An 18,665-nucleotide genomic window follows, 5' to 3' on the forward strand; every position below is an offset into this window, starting at 1 on the left:
TATAAGAATGCCCCTATGACATAGAGCCTTGAAAATATGACCTCAGAAAAAAAAAAAGTGTTCATGTGACTCAATTTACCCCAGGCTAGGGGTAAGTTGATCCCACTCAGTGGGTAAATTGAGCCATCTGGGGGTAAATTGACCATCCTATTTTTCACGTTTTAATGCAAGCATGATAAAAAAAAAAAAATAACTTCCCTCTTAAAAAAAAATAGAATTTAATAATACACATACCTTTCCAAACAATGTAATTTTTTTGTAAAGCTACCTCAAACAACACAAAACAAACCAATTAAAGTTTAATTTCCCCTTTAATCTTTTATTTTTTTGTATGGTGAACAGTAGTTATAAAACATTTCTGTTAAGTGAAGGACTGCCAGCATCGTTTTCAGGAGAAAGACATATGGTTACTGTATATGCTGTATTTCTTATGCTGTTAATCAAGTCATGTCCAATCACACACACACACACACACACACACACACACACACACACACACACACACACAGTGTTTGGCAGAAAGAACGTCCCTCCAGTGTGCTCAGTTCTAATTTCCAATTTTGTTAAACAGTTTCACAGTTTTTAACTTGTGAGAAAAGAAAAAGAAGAAAAGAACAGTTTGAACTTCCAGACCTCAGAACAATGAAAATGACTATTGGACATTCCATCCATCAAGGTTGCAGGGAAATATGAGTTGTTACTTCCTCTTTGCAGTTCCTCCAACCTTTTGAGGTTTAGGAAGCTTCTTCAGCACATCATTCAGGGAATTTAAACCTATAAAACAAAGACAAGAGCCATGATGAAATAAATCAGAATAGTTAAGCTTTTCAAGCAATGCTAAAATCATACTAAACAGCCCTGAAGACATATCCTGGTAAGTGTGGCTGATAATTAAACAAATGCCAATTTCTTGGACAGTAAATGTAATTTACTCTTGTACCTTGCTATATTTGCCATTCAATTGTATTTATATTATGGAATATATTAATTCTGTGACCTGTCCATCACTTTTGGTCAGATTGTCAAAGAACCCCCTCGACTGTAGTTTTGTTGAAGGCTGTAGCTCTGGTTCAATTTACCACACATCATCTGGCTCACTTTGCCCCATAGTCACCATTTTGGTAAAAACGACCTAGCTTAGCAATTCAGGCTAACATTTAGCTTAATGATTCACATGGTTTTATATGTTGACAAATCACCAACATGTACCATACACAACTTTAGACCTAGATAAATTTGCTTTGGCAGAATAGCTAGTATACCTGCAATGCAGAAAATTAACTTTAACAAGCAAAAAAATGTTTTTGTGAAAAACAACTTACCTCTTGTCCCATGTGCTTCTCCTCTTCACAGCAAAATAGAAATTATGGAGTCCTTCAGAATGTATGGTCACATGACACCAAATGTGCATAGTTGCCTAGAAACAGGGGGTGGGTCAACCCACTGGCTCATCTTACCCCACTCTCCCCTAAGTATGTTAGGCAGCAGCAGCATGAATGTTTGGATTTGAATACATAAGGAACACTACTGACAAACAAAAATGAATGGACCTGCAAGAACCACTGTATTTTAATATATTGTTTTTGTTCGGAGAGTAAAATACACTTTTTGATAACGTTTCTTTTTCTTTGAGTCTTTGAAAGACAATAAATCATAGCCAAGGTTAATCATTCTATGTGGAGCCCAGTATGTGAGATTGTCTTCCAGTTGACAATCTGGCAACAATTAAAATGTAATGTTTCAGAAGATATGAAAGATGGAGGAAAGTCACTATATACTGTATGGCTCTTCCTTCTTGTGAAACCTAGACAGATGGATCAAGGCATGAATCAAATTATACGGGCACCACAGAAGCCCAGGTAATATTATTATGCACAGCAGGAAGTGTTTGATATTCATGGTGGTGTTTGTTTTTGTGAGCCTGTCCATTTTATCACGAGGTCATGATCTTAAGAGCGTAAAAGACAGAGAGGGATCATTTTCTGTCTTCTTTTTTTTTCCATGGGACAATATGACATCTGAAGACAACACACCTCCAAACTGTTTTTCCCTTTCACTTCTTTTGTTCTGCTGACTCCTCACTGTCTTTTTCCTCTTATCTCTCCCACTGTCATTCTGTCCCTTCACACTTCTATGAGATGTACCACAACACACACACCACATCATACCTTCCCCCAGAGGCTTCTGTAACTGACCTTGCTACACAGTCACAGTCATGGCTGCTAAATTCACTGCAGTCCCACAAGACTTAAGTCAGCACTTTATAGCAGGTATTAATATTTCTCTCAAGGCCTGTATTTACTGCTTTCTAGGTTTACCTTTAGGAAATACTAAGTTTCTTACTATATTGGCAAATTGACTTCACTAGCTGCTTTGTTGACTGGCCCCAAATACATAAACTCAGCAAAAAAAGAAACGTCCTCTCACTTTCAACTGCTTAAGGTACTAACTTTTAATGTGTGCTGTTTTTTCTTTGCTGATTAGACCTTTTTCACATTTAAATTTAGGAGAGTTCATATAAGAGTGGGTGTGCTCCAACTATTGAAATTTTGGTTTGTGTTGTTCCAGTGTGGTTTCCAATATTTAAATTTGGAAAACGGAATGTGCTGGCCCTGGCTTAAGCAGTAAGTAGCCTAGGATACAAAACATACCTTTCCAGCATATGGTAAACAATGGAAATACTACTGCCTAACAACTGCAAATGTTGCGCACTAGCTGTTTAAAGATGCCGCTAAATCTAGTAAAACTCACTCTCAGTAAGCAGATATCTCACAGCTCCCGCGTCTCTACCTGCTGTTGTTTATCAGCTAAGATGAATTCAGTATAGTTTGTGCCACTGTTGCCCTGTTTAAGCAATTTTCCCTGCACTTGCTGATATGCACGGTAACATGCAGCATGCCGGTACGGCCAGATAGAGTGCAGCCAACCATCAAAATGTAAAGCTGCCCCGCACTAAACAGAAGCAGGAGAAGAGAATCAGGAAGATGGTCTGTGCACACCTACACAGAGGTTCTAATTAGCCAAACCAGCTTCACTTTTGTTGCCAGCTTTGAGAACCATGCCTTTGAGTGAAAGGGCTGCTGCAGGATTTGTGTCTGCTCACAACTAAAATGAAGTGAGCGTTCACTGTAATATAGGTGGAACCTTTTCGATCTGTATCACTATTTAAATATAAAAATATGGTGTAATTATGGTATTTTATTATCGGTTTAAACAATTCATGGAAATGAATATTCTCCCAGGAACGTTTTCGCTGTATTAGTGTTACTAAAAACCACAGGGGAAGTCATTGTAAACTGCCTTTAGTGTGAAGCTCTCAGAGTTAGTTAGGCAGCCCATTGCTCAATTAAAACATTTCTTTACTTTGTCCTTTGTTCCTACTGGCTGGATGCCGGCAGTAAGACAGAGAGGAAACAGGTCTGCTTTCTTGTTTTCCTCCTGTCGCTTGTGGTTTGCCATTTGTCTGAGGTTTACTTTCAAGGATTTGTGGTTGTTTTTGGTGGGTTTCTGTGTTTAGTCTCAGACCCTCTACAGCTGTCTTAATTGGCACTGGGAGAATAGACGGGTGTATATTTACAGTGTATTTGTCTACCTGCCATATAGAGTTCACTGAACTCACAGGGGAACAAAAAAGTACTTTGCTGAAATTCAACCACACTGTTAGGCTTCAGTTTGTGTTGTCATGCCCCAGGGCTTTGTATTCTCTTCTCACCGGTATATACTGACTAGTCAATTCTGCATTTTTTTATTGTATTAAAAGTATTTGAAGTTGTATTATGACATTCACTTCAACAATGCACTATATGATCATACTGCATTCTGTCTCTACTATTATATGGACTGTCTGATTTCTCAGAACTCTATGCGCTTTATTTGCTAATGCACTTTAATAATGGACTAACATGATCATACTGCATTCTGTGTTTTATGTCTTCTTCTTTTTTTTTTTAAGCACTGCTATAAAGGAAAACCACTTTTTAATGATTGCACTTCTGGTTAGACGTTAAACTGCATTTTATTGTACTGGTTGTCCTTACTTTTGCAATGACAATAAAGCTGGATCTAATCTAATTAAGAAGTCTGCCAGTATGTACTGTAAGGCAAAGGGGAGCAGAAATAAATAAATAGCCTTTCCTCCAAATGAGCATTTTTATATGCAAATCACAAGCTGAATGTGGACTCAATAATTTTGTCAACTACATTGGACTACTATATTAGATCCATAAACATTTCATGTATTGTCTGCTTTCTATTGAGTTGTACTCTCTTAAATATATATATTTATTTATAAATCTAATTGCCTTTTCTAGGTCAAATTAATTTCAACCTAAACTTTAGAATTTTACTAATAACTGTCCCCGCCGTCTTGACCCACATTCCGCGTGCTGTGAAATTAGCTCTTTCCTGTCTCATAAATCATAGGAGAATATCGAGGTGCAGTGAGGTTGATGAATGGCTTTAGCCTTCTATTGTTCCTGTTCTGCTGAACTCATACACACACGTGCATGATTGGGGACACACACACACACACACACACACTGCAGATAATATGATGATAAAGATTCACACTGATAAACGCATGCTTATACACTCACACACCACACCCCTTCACACACAATTCTGTGGGGAAGACGATTTTTCTTGCCAGATAAATCCCAAGAGACGCACACAGACACACACACTAACAGAGGCAGTTACACACACAAACTGCGTTGACCTGCTGCACCTTACTGCCATTAAAAAAGCCCGTGCAAATCTTCTGGTTTCTACCACTGTAACATCCAACCCCTAACTTTGCAGAAAATCTTATTGCCTCTATTTGTCATTTTCATTGACTGAATGTGCTGACAGACATTTATTCTTAAGTGCTGTGAGAGAACTTGGTTTTTTGGTTCTTTCCCAAACTCTGTTCACACTTCAATTTCATGCCGTATCAGCACCAATAGACAAATGTGTGGAAAATGTCACGGCAAAACAAAGACAGGAAAGTGAGACTTGTATCTCCCCTTCTAACAGTCACAGCTTAAGAGGACTTCAGTGTTCAAACAGATTTATTTCAGTGCAGCAAGAAGCTGAGGAGGGAATAAAACAGAGTGAAACTAAAAATCTCAGGGTGAAACCCAACTATCCAGCACACAAATATATAAATGTTTGTAGATAAATATGAACAAATCCCCAAATGAGCACCTCAATGTGAGCCTTTTAAAAGAGTAAATGCCATCTGGCCTGAATAGGGAATATAGAGTTTCATAAATAGCACAGTATTGGTTAGATGCAGAAGTGAAATATTAGATGACATGATTAGACTTTTACAAATTAAAAAAATCACATTAGCAAAACAAGATTTTAGCAACGCTAATAGCGGCATGGCTCGGTCAGTCAGCCGATCTACCACCCAACTGTCGGATGGATTGCAATGAAATGTGGTGCGGACATTTATGTCCCCCTCAGGATAAATTGCTTTAGTGATCCCCTGCATGTCTGTAGTCTCTTAGTCTTGTTCATTTGTGTCAAAATGCTGCCTGGACACAGCCTGGTTTCTGCTTGTTTAAAGGGGCTGTACTCCATATTCAGAACATCAACATAGCAACAAACACATATTTTGCGATGTAAAGATATAGTGGAGTAATGGCGTCCTGAGCAGAGAATGAAGTCATATTCCTTGTGTGTGTTGCATTCTGAGATTCTCTGTTCTTTGTTTTGAAAGCCGGTCTGAAAAAACATGTATGGGGACAGTCTGTGAGAGCCGTGTGAAGGCAAACCCAGCACACTAATTTTCAGTATTTCAAGTACAGCCCCTTTTTTAAAGAACATTTGACTACGAATTAACAGCCTTGTTATAGTCTTAGATAATTTGTAGGCTGAGCATAGTTAATGCTTCAGAGAATTGTTGTATCTGACTTGGCAAAGAACTGTTTATCTGTAAGCACAGTCTTCATCAGATGCCAGGTGTGTGCTGTACGGGTGATTCTGCAGTAGGACAAGGCAAGATAAGAAAAGGTTTGAGATGAATGAAACATGGCTGCTTCGGTATTAACCATGCTTGTGGTTAGCTACTTATCACAGCCCATTAAATGTTTTCATCACTCCTGTTTGTTGGATATGAATTCTTTTGAACCAGTGGCTCTGGGGGATTTAAGATACCATGTAATCAATACTTTATACCAGAGGAGTTCTGAGGGCAATAGACAGCGATGTCAGCTATCACAGTTCTAATAAATAGCTGGATTGGGAGAGAAAAATCTTCAAGTAGCTCAATTATGTATTACCACAATGATGTATTGCATTATTTCTATCATATCAAAATGGGACAGCTTAGAACATATTATGAGACTGATCACAGACCTGTATTTTAGCATTGTTCAACAGCGCACGGCCATAGTATCTGCTGTCTGAGAAATAGTTAGGTGCACCAAAAACCTCTGAAAAACAAATGCTCAGAAGGCATTTTAATTCATTTCAACTGTTACTGTTCATTCCACAAGTATATTGTTATTTCTACACAATATTTCTGATGATAACAAAGTACACAATTTTGTATCGGCACTAAATTACAAAAGGAATTAACTGCTTTAGTCTTAAAATAACCCAAGTTTGGACCAATGCAAAAATACAACCCTGAAGTTAAGACATTTTTCAGGGAGGACAAGTTGCCATATTAACATATTAAACTTTCCATCATTGGCCCATATGTACGGTAGGTACGACCAACCAATATCATTTTGCCAAACCTTATGCCTGAGAGAGCTGAGAGTATCCAGGTGTTAGTTTAGTGGTACCAAAGTATGGTAACACTGGTTAGTGACATCCATACGATTTACAAGTTATCTCCATATTTCTAAAGCATTACAGATATTAGTGTCATATAACAGTTGAGAACAATTCAGCATCAGCTGTTTCAGTGAGAAAAGTGATGTGGTTGATGCAGCAGTACACTGACAGCGTCGGCTCATAGATACAGTAAGCGCCGGAGGATAATTAATAGCCTTTAATTAAATCCTAGAACAACCCGTGAATGAGTAATAAATGGAAAGAAATATGCTCTGGTACCTAATTGCCAAACCCCTCTGTGGGATCTTCATCTCTGCCAATTTCTTCTTGTCTTGTAGTTTGATAGTTTATGCATCCTTTTGTAGCTGAGAGGATTTTCCAAATCCTGTGAAATGAGATAAAACTTTTAATAATGCTCATGGTCTAAATTGGAAAGAGACAGCTTTTCATTATGAACAAGGTGCTGCAGAGGCTGGAGGCAATGACACATCTGTGTGTGTAAGTATGAGCGCTGATGATGAACGTATAGTCGTGTTGGTGCGTTTCTGTGAATGTGCCGGCAGTATTTGTACTCTCTTGCTGATGAAAGGGCCGTTGTTGTGTTAGCAACATGAGACGGGGGTTGAACTGAAGACTGCAGCATGAAGCTTGTAATGTGACACTAAGTCCTGAAAGGAAATGAGGAGATGGAAATGGGTGGGGACAGGATAAAGGCACATTTTGTTTTGTTTTGGTTCTCCGCAATTTTTTGATGGTACAGCGTGATTTTTAATATTATGAGGTGGATCATTTTTGCCAGTTTCCAATGTTAATGTGTCTATAAAGTGATAGCAATGTCAAAATGTATTCAAGATGGGGAAAACAAACAAACATTTTAAATAGCGGGTCATTTCCCTGAGTCAGTTCTTGGCAGAGATAGAAAGTTGGCATTTGCACTTGTAGCAAACTCAGTTGGAATAGTGCATTGGGAATAGCAAGTGTCTGTGTCAGAATGCATGCTTGTATGTCTGGCTGGAGTAGTAGTGCAGACAGACTGTGTATGGCAAAATCTGCTGCCGCCTGGTTTGCACTGCAGTGGTGCAATAACACCTGTAACTGATGGAACAGTCTTCATTATGTCGACTATTATGTGGATTTCTACTGACCTCCAGTAAAACAAATCCAATTTATTTTCTGTCTTTAGCCTTAAAAGCACAGTCATTATCTCTTGTTTTACAGCAGGTCCTTGTGTCACGGTGCGACTGTTTTCTTAATGTGGCATATCCAGTCTGACACTTCACATCATAGATGGATGTTACAGCTCTTTAACTTAATTATTCCTTTTAAACTTCACAGTGTAGACAAAGTAATCATTTTATTTTCATCCACGCTGTGTTGGATGATGGTATTACTTTAAATCTGTTGAGATAATGCCAGAAAACAAAAGCCTCTCACACCTTTGATCTCTTCCTCCCTTTCTCTGTCTTGTTTGTCACCCCACACACACCAGTGACGTCTGACGTCATTTTTTTCCTATCCACATCTCGCTCAGGTGATGTGGTAACGATGAAGGTGCTCTTTGCGCTCCTTCCTCGCTCCCTTTTATCTCCTCTGACACATTGCTAAAATGTTCTCCTCTCTCTCCCCTCTTCCTACTCTTTAAGGTCCTGCATGAAAGGCTTTGCCGTTTAAGAACTGTGTGACATGTATCCTGACTTTTCCCCTCTATAGAAAAACAGGCCATTGGAGTTTGGATGCTTTATAATACATTTTTTCTTCTTCTCTTCTTTTTCAGGGCAGCTAGAAGTTGCACCACCTACTGCAGCAGAGTTAAGATATGGTAAGGAGTCAGAGTTTTTATAATCTTGGTGGATGTTTTAGAATGACTCTTTGTGTTTCTATGTGTATTTTACCCCATGTTGGTGATGTAGAGGGATGGTTAAAAAAGTACGTGGACTTGAAAAATGCTTACTAATCTTTTAACATGACCGCCTGGATAGACATTTAACTGTCAATCAACCAGGAAGGATTAACGTTAATGCGCAGGTTATTGTGGTTCATTGTTGATACTTTGATTCCATGGTCTCTCCAAAGGAAAGGAAAAACCTACTGTATATGAACCTGGCTTATAGGGTTATAAGTTTTCCATGAAGAGATATGCCACTAGCTTTTGCTCCAGATGTCCCTGACAAATGGGTACCCAAGAATATCAGTTTAACCTGAATCTAAGGTACAAAACAAAGTTTTTGGATATAGAGGAAGATGAGACAAGAGGCAGGCATTCAAAATGTGTAGTCCTGTCTCTTTGTCATACAAAGCACACAATGTTTCGCTACTCCGTCTCGCTGGGCCGTGTGGTTGGGAGTCCATCACTCTTTTAAATCACAGTTAGCAGGGCACAACACACACAAATGCTGTTAAAGAAAAGCAAGAAAACAAACATATGTTTATTGATTCATGTTTATGGTTCATAAGATAAGATCCCCGTTTGCTTCCACTCATAGTCTTCCTGCAGTCCATAAATACTGATAAATTATTTAACGTTAAGTGATTAAAAGAAGAAACACAAATTAACATGTATGTATGAATGTAAAATGCAGAAAAAAGAAACAACAACAGCCATGCTGCCGAAATAAATTCAAATTGGTGTGAGTTGGTAATAAATTCCAATAGAATGTGTATTGCAGATCGTCTCTCATTACAAATGGAAGGTCAGGCACTAACACATATGTAACCCACCTGCACACACTCAACTAAAAGCTTATGCAGGCATACTTCGCTCTGCGCTGCTCAGTTACTGACATGACCTCAGATTTCTCTCCTCCTCTCCTTCTGCTGAGAGGTTGGAAAGCCTAAAGCAGTTCATATCAAACTGTGTTTGTGTATACTGTGAGAAAGACAAAGATCTTTGTCTATAAGCAAAAACAGAGATATCATATGAGATTTGTCTTCTCTTAAGCTCAGTGTTTCTGTTGTGCTGAAATGCAGTTTTTCTTGCTTTGGCTCAACACTAAAGATAACACAGCCGAGATCAACATCGAGACAAGAAACATCGACTCAGCCGGCTGTCACTAGAGCAACAGCATCCAACACGGCACATAAATGTTTTCCTCAATACCGCAAAGTCTTTGTGTTGTGTGTTGCCTTGCTTTTCTGCCTTTTTATTACTGTAAAAACAGATCCGTTCAGCATTTAAGTCCTATCACTCCGACCTATGAATTATGAAAATAAGCTTGATGAGTGATTTAATGATGAAATTCTTTTGTAAAGCTTCTTCCTTTTTGCTGACTAAACTGAGTGGAAATGCAATTTAGAGCTGAAGTTTGCCAATCAAAATGCCTCATCCTTGGTTCTCATTTGTTATTTAAAAATGTTTTATTTTATTTTAATAGGAACAATTTTAAAAACCTATGTTGATATATTTATTTTACTACATTTATATAGCGCTTTATCATAGACACTCAAAGCTCTTCGGTGGGGGGCGACTGCTCTCTAACACCACCAATGTGTAGCACCCACCTGGGTGATGCACAGCAGCCATACAACACCCTACAACACCAGACGCTCACCACACATCAGCTAGTTAGGGAGGGGGAGGGAGGAGAACATATTTTTAGTGGTGGGGGAAACCGGAGCACCCGGAGAAAACCCACGCAGACACGGGGAGAACATGCAAACTCCACACATGAAGGCCTGGATTCAAACCCAGAACCTTCTTGCTGTGAGGCCACAGCGCTAACCACTGGGCCACCATGCTGCTACTATATAAAAGTAAACATTTTTTAAGTTTGAGACTTCTGAGGTTTGAGCAGTGCCTCTAAAACAGCTTTTAGATTTCACTCTCTAGGGCTCAGAATTTTTCTTTGCCTTAAATAAGATAAGGCATAAGGTAAGTTCAATGTGATGAAAGTGATGAAAATGTTTAATTAAAAGGGGAGCACAGAGAGCAGACCTCTGCCAAGGCCTGTGTGCAGCATAGGACAGAATAGCTACAGTTCATACCACATAAGCTAAGTTTGGCCTGACGGTGGCACTAGGGTAAAGATCAGTTGACTAAATGTAATAAATCACTTAAAAACTTTCCCCAACAGCTTTACAGTTAGTCATGTTATTCAGAGTACGACAAAAAGTGCAGTAATTGGAACTACTATAGCCAGAGGAGTCCATTTTTAATTACAAGCTGAGACCAGGGGAAATAAGGGGTAGTTATTGGAAAATTAAAACTTGGAGATCTTGTGGTGATCCCTGTCCCTGAAATTGCATGAGTCAATTATGCTTTATATGAAGAGATACTGGAGCCAGAGACAAAATGATAAACTCACTCGCTGCTGTTTAAAAGACTTCACTCTTGAGTTTGTTTTTCTGCACAGACTCATCCAAACCATTGATTCTACAGGTCTCAGCACCTCTTGGTGAGATGGAGTGCTCTTCAAAATCCAATTCAAGTTGCCCCTGGTGTAGCATTAAAGTAAAGTCTGTGTTTAAGATAAAAAAGAGTGTGTGTTTTATGTACTTAAACAGCAATCTTTCAAATTCTCAAAGGAGAGCTGCAGCAGAACAAGAGCTTGAGAAAAGAAATGACTGTGATTATGCTTTAAGCAAAAGCTGTTCTGCAGATCACTTACCTGAATTAGACTGAACTTCAACTAGAATAGGGAATACACTAAACCTTTTTGGGGCTGTTGGTGACATTTAAAATCCACTCTCACAGCACCAACAGTATGTCAGACTGTATACAGTATCTCATTATATACATATTGTAACACACACACAGTCTATTTATGCATGTAAAGGGATATATACTTTACCCTATGTAGAAATATTAACATTCTGATAGCCCTTTTGGTCTGGAAATAGTGCTACTTGATATTTATGATATTCATATTTACTAGTGCAGTGCCCGTTGAAAATGTGCCTATTTGGAACGGGCCGATTGCTTGGCCTGTGTTATTACTTCTTGTAGAATTCTTCAAAACCAAATTGTACCCCAAAATTACTTACAGAAGGACCCCAAACCACTTAATATGCAACTCCACCGTATAGCCTACTACTGACTTACAGTGTAGGCTACTTCTACATCAGAGGAAGACATTGTACTACTGTATTTACCTGACAGGGAATGTTGCAGATTCAGAATGTAATCACAAAATATCACAATGAAAATGTGGAGTAATCAGACATTTGCCTCATGGGCTCATGGCAGTGCGCTACCCACCTGGCCTGTTATGAGAAACTAATCAGCACATATCTGCATTTATCAACCACCAGAACCGGACCGTGTGTAGAGAGAGAGAGAGAGAGAGAGAGAGAGACGTATGATTGTTAATGAATGTAACACTTCAAGCAGAGGACGTGTTCATTACCACACAGGTTTGGTGGTTTGACGGTTAACATGGAAGTAGGGGATTTGATTCGTGGGGGTATTTTGGCGATGGTAATGTTATTAGTGTTGTAAGTTAGCAGTAGACTTAATTAACCCGACCCTGGGTGAGTCTGATGAAAACTGATGTGTCTGCCCGGTTCAACTCTGAGATTTTCTTGCAGTGCTCTGAAGGAATAATCTTCGAGATTACGTTATGTTCTGACAGCTCACAGCAATTTCAGACAATAGCAGGAAAAGAGTCCCCCCCGCTGTTCTAAAGTGTTCTGCATGTGGCGTCTGCGTTTGATGTGCCGGTTACCTTCCCCCCCAAACACGGACACAAATATATAAAGCTATGTCTCGCTTTATAAGATAGATAGATTGTCATTTGTTTATTCAAAGTCAAAAACAGTCCAGAGTAGTGCAACTTTGCACATTTTTGTGGGTCTGAGGTGTATGTCACATTTTAGCTGCCAAAGCTCCTGGTCCTCTCAGGGTGAGAGGGGGAGTGGCCAGCGGCTAGAGCGGCAAAAGCCAATGTGTGCTTCTTTTACCTACTGTATATATTTAACGATATCTTTTGCATTTCTAAACAACGTCAAACTTGGCACTGTACTTAACTCGTGCCCGTAGCAAGACACCTGTTAAGTGTGAAATCCATCAGACTTAACGGTTCGAGAGAAATGCGCATAACACGCAGACAGACAGACAGACAGACAGACAGACAGACAGACAGACAGACGGACAAACGTTCCTGCAATTTTATAGATAGATAGATAGATAGATATAGATAGATAAATAGATAGATAGATAGATAGATAGATATATAGATTGACTGTGCTATAGAAATAAGATATAAAAACCTACCCACTGACTTATGATACTTTTGAATATAATACTGTTACAAACACTAGCTAACCTGGGCTTGTATAACAAAGACATACAGCTACTAAAGGCTAGCCTCGCCGGTAACATTATTCCCCTGTCTCCTTTTCCCTGCGTGATGCATTTACTGTGAGAGTGAGACCTAAACTGGCCTGGATGAGTGTATACTTTCCTACCTAAGAGGGATTGTGCTGTGTTAAACTGACTCACCCAGCTGCAGTTTCAATTTGCGTTCTGGAGCCGGGCCTGCTGGCGTCAGTCTCTCCTGCTGTCGGGTGCCCGCTGTTCCGCATTCACTGCTCCGTGTCCTCTCCTTCGTCGGCGTCAGGATTCCGCCAGCCCGCTCTCCATGTTGTATAATTCAGGTTTCAAAAGGTTTTTAAAAACTGTCAGCATGCTGCTTCCCTGATTGTCTCCCGCCAGAAACAATCTCCACCTGAATCTCCATCTCCACACCTTCGGCCTGGACTAAATCAGCATCACACAAACACGCCCCGCCATGTGACGTGTCAGTCTGGCCCTGTCCATCAGGCGAGCTGCTCACACTATCAGCTGACACAGACTAAAAGATAACCATACATTTTCTGTCACATGTTGTATCAAGAATATGGATTACACTTAAAATCTGCACACTTAGGTCATTTGCGGCTGTTTTTGTAATATGCTTCCACATTTCAATCCGTTACAGCAACATAACGTTAACCTGCATGAATAAATAACTAGAGTTATGGTCCAGTTTATTTCAAGCATCTCCCAACATCAGCATCATAGTATTACTTTTCTTTTTAGCACAAAAGTGCTTTGTGTCTCTGTGAAATAATGTTCTTGTATCTTCTTTGTGTTCATTCTGGTATAGTTCTGCTCTGCAAGGTTCAATTATGTCTGATGGATTATTACTTATTAATGTAGACATAAACGCAATCTGCATACTTTCTGTTTGTCTGTTGGTGATTTATTGTTTGTTTTTGTCATTTTACAGTTCTACTGCACAATGCAATCCCATTCGTTGGATTTGGATTCCTGGACAACTGCATCATGATTGTTGCTGTAAGTCTGTCAGCTTCATGCAGTGTCATGCTCCCCTGCAGCTCAGTGGGTGTAGAGATTTACTCAGTGTGAGGGCTTTGATTTCCAACAAATACGTTGCATGTACTCCTAATACTGTAGGAAGCTTTGGATGGAAGCATCGAGGGAGAAGTAGAAGCACACGTTTAATGCTACTGTATTTATATATATATATATATATATATATATATATATATATATAAGAGAGATAGATGTATATTTTCAATCTGTCTCATCTGTTTCTCAGAGTCCTTCCTTCCTTTTCTTTTTGTTTTTTTGACATCCGATAAAATCTTGAATTTGTCTGCCACAAGCCTACTCACTCTTTATTAAGTTTTTGTTCAAATAATGAAATCCAAACCCTGTGGAACAGTCTGATACTGTGTTTCTTCAACTCAATTCAAAGTGTGCTTTCACAGCAGGGTTATTTTAACAAAGAGATGATTCATTCTTATGCTGGAAGCTCTTAAGATGGAAAGAAAGAGTGAAGGAATATATTATAGGTATATATACCAAGAGAAAAAAATATGATATCCTAAATTGGACATAATGAAATGTCAAAACTTTGCCCAAAAACAAATATACTTTAACAAAAAGGAAGAATATGCTGATGTTATACACAATATTTATTTTTTATACAGCAGACGCTGAAAAAGCGTGAAAAATCTAAAATCAAAAGTGAGTGTAAAAGTGTAACTGTACTTCTTGTAGTCCAGACTGTGAGAGAAACTAATGCATTCTGTGTGAAGATCTCGGGCTGATTTCCATTTTGTATGGGATCAGACCAGTAAAACCAGGAAGCCATAAACTGAAAGACTGAAGCTTCTAGAAAATCTGAAAAAGCTTTTAAAGTTAGGTTTTGACTGAAAGGTATTGGGCATTTTGACAAAGTTATTTGATTTCAAGTTAAACATCTTGCTACCATTTTTGATAAGACCAGAGGAGAGGAGAGACACCTATAGTGCTGAGACATTACACAGAGGTCATTACTAAAGATTAAAAACATACTGGCATCACAGTATATAATAATTAGGTATTTATGACGATGAACCTTAGTTAAATAAGTCATTCTGTATTTCTCTCTGAACATGAACAGATACATTTCATGTCATAGCCCGTACATTAGCCTGCACTTATTTGTATGGTTTGTATTGTAGTATGAGGGAATTAAATTGAAAGCTTTCCCATCTTACAAGTGTGTGTGTGTGTGTGTGTGTGTGTGTGTGTGTGTGTGTGTGTGTGTGTGTGTGTGTGTGTGTGTGTGTGTGTGTGTGTGTGTGTGTGTGTGTGTGTGTGTGTGTTTACATGTGTGTGTTTACAGGGCACACACATTGAATTATCCATTGGCGTGGTCCTCGGCATTTCAACTATGGCTGGTAAGATAATCTCATGATCCTAATGTAACTTACAATGACTTACAATGTTTTCACTATTTTGTTGTTATTGGTACCGTAGCTTTTGAAATCTTCCTTGATTTGTATCTTGTCTGATTTCCTTTATAGGTATGAATGGTTATATACACTCTGTGTAGGTTTTTAAGAACACAACTTTTTGATTGAGGATTGTTGCAGAACAAAAGTGATGCCTGGATGACAACAAGAGAATATGTTTCTCATGTTGCTTGCTGCACAGCCCACTTTGGTCAATTCTTTAAACACGCCTATTATTATTATAATACATGGGTCACATGTCAGTTCTGACATGTGTTTACATGATCTCCCTGATGGCTTTCCATCTGGTAAAAATATGTTTGTCATATATTTGCATACATAATCAGTCAAATTAAATTCATCATCTAATTGTTCAGGTAACAGCTAAGCTTGGGGCAAATGTATATGTGACAAAAACCTATTACCTCAGACTTAGTTTAGGTTCAGATATACAATTTTCTTGCCCAGACGGCAAGTCACACTCACTGTCTACTTCTCAATTAGAGTGACGGTATGCCAAATGATAGTGGACTACTAACTCTTTCAAACAAAAATAGAAGGAGGCCTTTTCAATTTCAGTGTCGACCGGATGCCCAGTCTCATAATGAAGCTTTAATGATAAAGTCTCAATTTGAACACTGTTGTGACACTAATCCAAAAAAAAATAGTGCGATAACATAGAGTGACACTGCCTGGCCTAAATAATGAGGGTTTCATAAATACAATAACACTGTTCACAAGCAGATTGAATGGGTGCAGTCATATCCACTTAGCTCAAAGAGGCACATTTGCATTTTAATGTTATCACTTGTTCCTGTTCAGTGTATATGGGAGAGACTTTGAGAGGAGCACAATGATGTTAGTGAAGCAGTAGGACTGTCCCTATTTACAAATGTAATGGTGGTAAAAGCATTGGAGTTTGATGGCAACTGGCATTCTCACTTCTACTCTGCAAGTCTTACCTTTCCTCTTCTGATTCATTTGTTGCTGCTGCGGTGATAACAGTGTGCTTCTGTTGTTTTTAGCTCAAGCTTTTCAAATCGACTCATTAAACCGATCCGTCTGAAAGACTTTTTTATTCTACTTTTTTATTATTTTTAATCTACTTCACAGGGAACTGTAGAGATGTAGAAAACTAGACCAGTGCAGACAAAAGCAAGTAGTAGGGCTGGGTATCGTTGAAAAAATGTCAATACCAATACCGTGACTTTAATACCGGTTACTGAACAATAAAAATAAATTACAACATTACACATTACGGCACAAATCTTTTAATTTATTTTTCAGCTCCATCTCTGTGTGTAACTTAAAGTTTTTTCCTGCATGTCTCTACGACACGTAACATTAGACAGCCAATCAGCAGCATTATTAGATCTTGTGTTTATTGGCTCACTGACGCTGATGAGATTTACTCTTTAGGTATTAAAATTTGATATTAAATGACAAGGCTTTTTTGATACTCGATACTAAGGAGGAAATCGCTCGGTGCCTAATAGTTATTGATTTCGGTACCCAGCCCTAGCAAGGAGCGATAGATCTTTTAGGGATATACCGTAGAAGGGAGGTATTTGAACATTTACTTTGAGGTGCTTATTGTGTCAAACAAAGTTATGACCTACAATAAATTAAAAATGTGCGTTTATTTCTTGTTTCTTTTGGAACTTCTACGATGAATGGATGATTGGGAGTTTGGATTTATAGACAAAAGAGTTATCAGGTTGCAAACTCCACCAGAAAATGTTAAATGTGTTTTCAGTAAGGCTACTAGTAGTTTGACAGGCAGAGCCTGTTATATCTGAGTGGCTTAAAGGAACACGCCGACTTATTGGGAATTTAGCTTATTCACCATAACCCCCAGAGTTAGACAAGTTGATACATACCTTTCTCATCTTCGTGCGTGCTGTAAGGCTGTCTGATGGCTCCAGCAGCATCAGGCCAGCACAGAACATGCAGGTGACTGGTTCCAGTAATCCTACTGCTCCGAATAAGTGACAAAATAACGCCAACATGTTCCTATTTATATGTTGTGATTTGTAGAGTCACAGCGTGTACAAAAAACAACGTAACATGAGACACAGCCGTATTCTAACTGTAAACAAACCGGGAACTATATTCTCAGGCGGAAGAATATAGTACTTGGGCGGAGTGATATGCTCGCAGCAAGCCTGTTTGAGAATATAGTTCCCGGTTTGTTTACTGTTAGAAGATGGTTGTGTCTCATGTTACATTGTTTTTTGTACACGCTGTGACTATACAAATCACAACATGTAAATAGGAACATGTTGGCGTTATTTTGTCACTTTTGTCACAATTCGGAGCAGTAGGCTAGTTGGAACCAGTTACCTGCAGGACCTGTGCCGGGCTAAGCTAATGCTGGAACCGTCAGACAGCGTTACAGCACGCACGGAGATGAGAAGGGTATGTATCGACTTGTCTTACTCTGGGGGTTACAGTGAATAAGCTAAATTCCCAATAAGTTGGCTTGTTCCTTTAAAGAGATTTGAGAGTGAGCTCTCGATGCAGAAATCCCCACTGTGAATTAAGTTTTAAAAAGTGTAGGGAACTACCACACAGCCACCAATAGCAGAGCCCCAACCTGGTATCTATCACTCACTCCCTTTTCTCAGAAGTGGTACTGTTTGTCATTCCTCGGACATTGGAACACGTGGGGCTCTGCAAATCAAGAGGCTGCAGTTATCTAGTCCAGTCCACAGTGATTTAGCACTGTTGTCAAGTCTGTAGTCAAGTCCACCAATCACACCTTTTCTACGAGACCAATGTGCACTATAATAAAATGGTCTACTGCTGAGTTGGCCCAATTACATACTTTAAACAGAGGTAATGATGTGAAAGGTCCAAATAGGATTACATCTACAAATAATTACAACTAAGGTGATTAATGCCCTTCCTCGGTCCCCACAAGTTGGAACATTTTTTATCAGGATATCATATTTATATTGAATTAATTAATTATTTTGTTGGAGGCTTTTTTTTTTTTTTTTAGAAAGCCTCCAGGTATAGATCGGTGTTGCTCATATACAGCTATCATGGTGACCTACAGCTGGTAAGTGAGCCTTGCAGTTAAAAGCAATAGACACCAATAAGATAGCCCCATTTGTTGTATCACATTGTTTCACAGGCCATTTACTCACCAATAGACATTAGTGTAATAA

The 18,665-nt window shown here is 38.9% G+C and overlaps 1 protein-coding gene across 1 annotated transcript in view; it reads left to right on the top strand.

Moving 5' to 3' along the window:
* Positions 1-18,665, top strand: part of LOC114557310 (transmembrane protein 65) — a 42,422-nt gene that overhangs the window by 8,628 nt on the left and 15,129 nt on the right. The window contains exons 3-5 of the mRNA XM_028580732.1: positions 8,546-8,590; positions 13,977-14,044; positions 15,384-15,438. Of these exons, the coding sequence (XP_028436533.1) occupies positions 8,546-8,590; positions 13,977-14,044; positions 15,384-15,438 (168 nt within the window). The remainder of the gene's footprint in view (positions 1-8,545; positions 8,591-13,976; positions 14,045-15,383; positions 15,439-18,665) is intronic.

The sequence above is a fragment of the Perca flavescens genome, chromosome 6 (assembly GCF_004354835.1).
Source record: "Perca flavescens isolate YP-PL-M2 chromosome 6, PFLA_1.0, whole genome shotgun sequence".
Lineage (NCBI taxonomy): Eukaryota > Metazoa > Chordata > Actinopteri > Perciformes > Percidae > Perca > Perca flavescens.